At 35.7% G+C, this 6,660-nt stretch overlaps 1 protein-coding gene across 1 annotated transcript; it reads right to left on the bottom strand.

The window, feature by feature from the left end:
- Positions 1–263: 263 nt before the first annotated feature.
- On the bottom strand, positions 264–5,625 carry LYZ (lysozyme). The gene is made up of 4 exons (XM_028110796.2): positions 5,441–5,625; positions 3,738–3,902; positions 2,043–2,121; positions 264–1,239 (listed from the first exon to the last, which is right to left on the bottom strand). Exons 1-4 carry the CDS (start codon positions 5,574–5,576, stop codon positions 1,173–1,175), a joined length of 447 nt encoding a protein of 148 aa, XP_027966597.1. The 5' UTR covers positions 5,577–5,625; the 3' UTR covers positions 264–1,172.
- Between the last annotated feature and the right edge of the window lie 1,035 nt (positions 5,626–6,660).

Below are 6,660 nucleotides of genomic sequence, written 5' to 3'. Positions count from 1 at the left end.
AGATTATTTATTTATTTATTTGACAGAGAGAGACACAGCGAGAGAGGGAACACAAGCAGGGGGAGTGGGAGAGGGAGAAGCAGGCTTCCTGCTGAGCAGGGAGCCCAATGCGGGGCTCGATCCCAGGACCCTGGGATCAGGACCCAAGCCGAGGGCAGACGCCTAACGACTGAGCCACCCAGGCGCCCCCAAATAATTCTTTTTTGAATACACATATTTTTTTCTTCATAGACACTAGTTGGGTCTAAACAAAGAAAGACAAGTTATGAGTTGCAAAGCCTTTAATGATAATGTTTGTATTATTTTTATAACATGCATAATTTCACACCTTTGGTTAATCAGCAATTAGTTCAACACTTGCAAAGTCATTTGCCTCAAGATTTAGTCATAATGAATGAATCTAAGTTAATAAATTTAAAGAACAACAACAGCTCATCCAATCCTTCTTTATATTCCTTCATGATCAGAAAGATGCATAGAAGAGTTCTTTAAAGGGCCAAAATAGATTGACATATAAACTGTCAATTTATTTTTAAAGCAGTATGAAAGCAACATTTCTGAGAAAATATTTAAACCAAGGTCACAGTTTAGAAAAGCAAAATTCTTAATTCAGGCTGTCTTCATTTTTAGCCATTTGGCATTCTGCTCCTTTTTAAACTTTATATTGCCCAACAGAGTGGTCTTTTGTTTGTTTTGTAGGGGGTTTTTTGTTTGCTTTGTGTTTTTGTTGTTTTTTGGGGTCTTTTTTTTTTTTTTTTTTTTACTGTTTTTGGAGATGACTGAACAGATGCCTATTCAGCTAGGATTTTGCCTAAGATCAGTTTGTTTTTAAGATCTTTTGTTACATTTTTATAAACTATTGGGGAGTACTAAAGATTAAGTTAGGGGTATTTCTTTAAGAACTGACTATACTGGAGATGTATTTGATAGGCAAGACTTTAGATAAGTTTTCACCAGCCTTATTTCTATTAGCAAACTGAAAAATGTTACAGGATATCAAATAACAAACACATTTCGTAAATATGAAGACTTTTAGAAGAAAGACCATATTCTGTTCCTGCTTGTGTAAAAGTGTTATTGTTTGAAAGAATGGTAATGTGAACTTTCACTCAACTACTACTCCCTTAATATGAAAAAGAGATAAAATGAGCTGCAGAAGGAAAACTCCACAGTTACACTCCACAATTCCGAATATACTGAGAGACATCTTGGTTTTCACAGTGTGCTCTCCATGCCACCCTGTAGAGAAAAGTGAAACAAACACTGATAAGGTCAAAACATATCTTCATTGTAATAGACACACTTCAAATCCTCTGGGAGAACAGAATGTTTTACCGGTAAATGGACGACAGGCTGCAGATAGATTGAGGTATTTGCTATTTATTAAATGGAGATATGTACACCAAGTATGTCACTTCCCCCCAAAGCCCTCACTAGAGCACAGGATGCTGAACGTGAACGTTGATCTATGTATTCTACAATAACAATTGCAAAGTGCTTTCCACATTTACTTAACTCCAAAAGCAATTTCAAGATAAGACAAGGAACTGGTAGAATGTTGAGAATCTTAAAAACTCTAGAAATCCTTTAAAATAAATTGAAGGGGAAAAGAGTAAGATTCTAAATCAGATGAAACAGTTTGTTTCTACGTAACTCATTGTTTAGGGTAAGGCTAAAGCAGCAACGTTCAGTTCTCAGTAGCATACTTTGGTCTTTGAAAATCTTCTTTCACTTCTCTCTTAACACTAGGGCAAAATAGCTGTCCCCTTTATTTATTTATTTATTTATTAAATTAATTTTTTAATTATTATGTTCAATTTATTATTATTTTTTTGATCTTTTGAAGGAGAGAGGGGGGCTGGGGGGGAAGGGCAGAGGGAGAGAGAGAATCTTCAGTAGGCTCCATGCCCAGTGCAGAGCCCAACACGGGGCTCCATCCCAGGACCCCGAGATCATGACCTGAGTGAAATCAAGAGTCGGACGCTCAAATCGAGCCACCCAGGCGCCCCCCACTCCCACTCCACTTTAATGCTTAAACGTACCATGCACGAACGCCATTTGGATCACTGACAACCCTTTTTGCACATGCTACAGCTTGAGTGATGTCATCTTTCAGCAAATCTGAAAAAGAGGTAGTGAGGAATGAAAACAGCTTCCATAGAAATTTCATTTTAAGTTTAGATTTAGTCAGCTTTATTCTCTTAGGGGATGAAAAAACGTAAAATTATTTTCTAAGAGTCCATTTATCTGTGAATGTTGGGGGGAAATTTTTTTCATTCTATCCCATTTGGCATGAAATAAAGCATTCTGTTTCTCATTTACCAAAGTCATGGAAAGCTCTGGAATTGTTAACTAATGTGACAGAAGGTTCTCTTTTTACTAGGCACTGTAAAAAACAAATAAATAAACAAACAAACAAAAAACAAACACAGACTAGCAATTTTTTAATCAGCTGTTCTGCTACCAGAAATCTATCCTAAAGAAATAATAAAAATGTACCTCAAGATGTATGCACAAGATATTTCATAGCATTTCACAAAAGGGGAAAAGCAGAATAACCTAAGTGCTTACCAATAAGAGTTGGACTAACAAGTTATAGAACGTTTATATGTGGAATTCTTTCCATCCTTTAAAAATAATACAGATCTGTATTTGTTGACATAGAAATAATTTTGTGTGATAAAGAGGAAGCTGTAAAGCACTAAAAATAGTACAACTTCATTTTTCTTAATGCACATTGCTTACATGTTTGTATGTAGGTACATTTGTGCATGATATAGCTTTACATTCATATACATGATTGATACATATTGTGGAAGAATATATACCAAAAGTTACCAGTCGTCATAAATCTCTGGGGAGTAAGGATTTTTATTCAATGACCACGTTTTATTATATAATACAAGATTTTTAAAAAAAATAAATTAAAAATAAATTAGCTGGATGCAAAATGTATTGTAAGACTAATCTTGTCTATTAGTAAGTTTAACATTAAAAGATTTAACAATATCAATTTTACAATACTTCTCCAGTATTTCATACACTAAATATTCCACATGTTATTTCTATTTTTTATATGAGTTCAATAGAATATTTGTTTCACCCCAACTAAACAAATCCATAAAATAACTTGTTGGGTACAACAATAATTATGTAAGAACTGTATTTTCTGAAGAGGCAAACTAAAGAGTTGAGAAATGAAAAGTCATCATGTTTCTAATTCACTTTAAAATCACTCAGCAAAAAGAAAAAAATACACATAAAAAAAGTAAAACGGACAAAGCGTTAACAACTGTTAAAGTATGTGATGAGCACATGGCTGTTTATTAAACTAAAGTCTCAAAATTTCTATATATTTAGGACATTTCAAAATAAAAAGTAAAAACAATTTTTAGAAAAGGGCCCCACAACCAAATTATCCTTAAACCTCCCCAAAGAAAGTGGGAGAAAAAACATGGTTTTCGACAAAGCATCAATATGTTCATTTACGATAAATTAATAGATCATTTTAGAAACTTGGGTACATTAGAAAACTTGAACTTTTTATGATGTCATCATCAGCTCTTTAATTTCTTAGGGCATTATGAGGATGATCATAAAGAGTTTCTAGGCACTGAAATAGAGTTTTTCTAGGTCCCTGATGAACCTTTCAAGACTCTCTCATTTGTACGGAACCCTGTTCTCGTAAGTAGGACTAGATGAGTCCTGTGCCGCTACTTAAACACCGTCTTTCTCACCGCTGCAGGGTATGTGACAGGCGTTCACGGCTCCGGGCGTTTTGCCATCATTACACCAGTAGCGGCTATTGATCTGAAATATCCCATAATCGGTGCTTCTGCTTCCGGGATTGTAGTTTGTAGCCTTTGTGTTATAATCACTTTCCCATTTGGCCAAACACATCCCTGAAAAAAAACTTATTTTTAGTAAGAAACATCAACACTACATGATGTATTTCATATACCATAATCAGTTCTATTTTGCTATTCTATTTTATTAATGACTTACTTTATAAGTGTAAAAGTGTCTTTTCCTTATAAATATATATATATTTAAGATTTTATTTTTTTAAGTAATCTCTACACCCAACATGGGGCTTGAATTTACAACCCTGAAATCAAGAGTTGCATGCTCCACTGACTGAGCCAGCCAGGGGCCCCCAAACATATTTTAACACTTCAGTGAGAATCCTTTTGTTAGCAAATCATTTTGTAATACTAATGAACTAGATAACATATTTTTAAAATATTAAAATAGCTGTTTCTTCCATTGTCATTACCCTTCCCCTGCTCCCATCCTCAGGCAAGATTTAGCCTAGAATGGAAAAATCAACAGAGTTGTTGAGTGGATTTTATAATTAATAGCAGATACATACATACGCTGATGGAAAAAAATGCTTTTTATTAGGAAAAATAAGAATTTTCTGGGAGAAATAAATTTTCTTAAGATACCTAAAGGTGAATTTGCTTATCAAATCAGAATCTGAAAAACAAGAGATACAAACAGGAAAGACTATTTCATCCATCCATCCACTCGTTCATTCAAAAGCAGTTACCAAGAGGAAATGCTTGAATTCAACCTGAAAAATACAGTGATCACATTGATAAATGTGAACTAAAATATAAAAACTTTTATTCAGACATATCTTGAATTAAGTGGAAGAAAGTGAAAAATAGTTAATAAACTATACTGAGTAAGAATAATAGGGACGCCTGAATGGCTCACTAGGTTAAGTGTCTGCCTTAGGCTCAGGTCGTGATCCCAGGGTCCTGGGATTGAGTCCTGCATGGGGTTCCCTGCTCAGCGAGGAGCCTGCCTCTCTCCCTATGTGTGCGCTCTCTCTCGCTTTCTCTCTCTGACAAATAAATAAAATCTTAAAAAAAAAAAAAGAATAATAAAACACTATTACAAGCTGCATTTCAGGGATCCTTATATAAACAGTAATCAAGGGGAAATAGGTTCCTACTGCCCCTGCACTGAGAGTTCAACATAGGGTTTTAAAACTTTGCTGTTAAAAATCCCATGTCATGGCAGAGAAAAATACTCATTGCTCTAGGCTCATTACCCTTGGAACCAAGTTCCAAACAGGAAATGCCTGGCGTCAAGGACCCAGGACTTGACAGTCCCCGTGCTCAGATAGACCTTTCAGTCAGCCTACACGTGCCACCGAGTCTGAGGCAACAGACAAATTTAGTGGCTCCAGAAGAGCACAATGGGTCCTGGTATCCCTAAAATGGTAGAGAATTTTGCCCTCCCATGCCCTCATTCCTTCATCTGGCATATCTGATTCTAAAGAAACAAGCTGATATTTTCAACCGTTGTAAGTATACAGACCCTCAAAAGAAATAAAAGAAGTCCATTCATTCAAAGCCTCTTTATTACTATTCATCCTCTATCTGTCTCACACCAGGCTATTTGGAAGAATGAAGAAGAGTTAACTTACAGTTTGCCAGGCTGACACCTTTAAAGTCAGCCAGCCCAAGTCTTTTCAGAGTTCTGGCCAGTTCACACCTTTCAAAGATCTTGCCCTGGACAGTGACGGAAAGCAGGAGAAGCCCCAGAAGAAGGAGAGCCTTCATGTTGACCGGGAAGCCAGACCTCTAGGCTGACTGGGGAGAGCTGTGCTCAATATTTAACATCTTTTCACTTCCTTCTTCTCCTAGTGGCTATGGGTTCCACCCTTTGAGAGATATGAAAAACAGGAACTCTTTATTGTTCATTAACTTTGAAAGCTTTTTTTTATATTTGAAAAGAGGTCTTATGATGTCCTAAGAATTAACCTACAGGAAAATGATGAAATGGTATTGTTTAAAGACCTGGCTCAGGAAGAATTGGGAAGTAGGACTGTTTCCAAACCAGGAACTCTCCTATTTTATTATGAACTTGAGCAACTATAAAGAAAAAAAAAACCCTGAATGAACATTTTACACAACAGAAAAAGAGCTCCAATTTTTGATTTTGCATTCACTATGTTGTCTTCATCTTTTTCACTTAAAATTATTTTCTGTACTCTTTCCCCAAAAGCACATAACATGTTACCTATCATTTTAATGGGTATATAGCATGATACCATATTGCTCAGCCATATTCCCACTCTAAATTTTTTGTTGCTATTATAATTTTTTGCTTATAAATCAGTGTTTTACTATTATAAATAAGCCTCACATGAACAATGTTTGTAACTTTTTGACAATGCCTTATCTCACATTTTGATCTTAGAACATAAGGGGTCATTTTAAAACAAGGGAATTTTATAATCAAACCTAAAGAAGAGTAGCAGCATATACCACCTGAAAATCTTCCCTTTTGGCATAAGGATTATTTTGAACTGAAGGCAAATGAGAAGAAGCAGATCTAAGAAAGCACTGTCTTCCCCCTAATATACCTGAAAACAGAACCACCTAGGTTTGTACAGGACTCAATCACTGACAACTCTACATGCTCATCAGCCCCAAGACCTCACAGGACCTCACATAACAAATTTTACTGACTAGCTATTATCTTCCAGTGGCCACTAAATATTTATCTTCCCACAGTTTGCTACCCTTAGAAGCCTAAACTCTTTTCCTCTGTCTTGTTGTTCTTCTAAAAATGTACTGTTCTTCAGTTAAGATGGTATATAAGCCCAAATTCTGGCCACCTCTTTGAATTACTCATCCCTGC

This window comes from Eumetopias jubatus, unplaced genomic scaffold (assembly GCF_037043125.1).
Source record: "Eumetopias jubatus isolate StellerSeaLion01/CBP00866 unplaced genomic scaffold, mEumJub1_p1.0 scaffold_8, whole genome shotgun sequence".
NCBI classification, from domain to species: domain Eukaryota; kingdom Metazoa; phylum Chordata; class Mammalia; order Carnivora; family Otariidae; genus Eumetopias; species Eumetopias jubatus.
The sequence above is the reverse complement of the archived record's forward strand: the minus strand, read 5'-3'. Positions and strand labels throughout refer to the sequence as shown.

Excerpts from the sequence above, each read along its gene's own strand:
- LYZ (XM_028110796.2), bottom strand. The coding sequence starts at position 5,576 with ATGAAGGCTCTCCTTCTTCTGGGGCTTCTCCTGCTTTCCGTCACTGTC. Across the intron at positions 2,122-3,737 it reads CTGTCACATACCCTGCAGCG|ATTTGCTGAAAGATGACATC; the intron begins GTGAGAAAGACG and ends CCTCTTTTTCAG. Across the intron at positions 1,240-2,042 it reads CCAAATGGCGTTCGTGCATG|GGTGGCATGGAGAGCACACT; the intron begins GTACGTTTAAGC and ends TTTTCTCTACAG.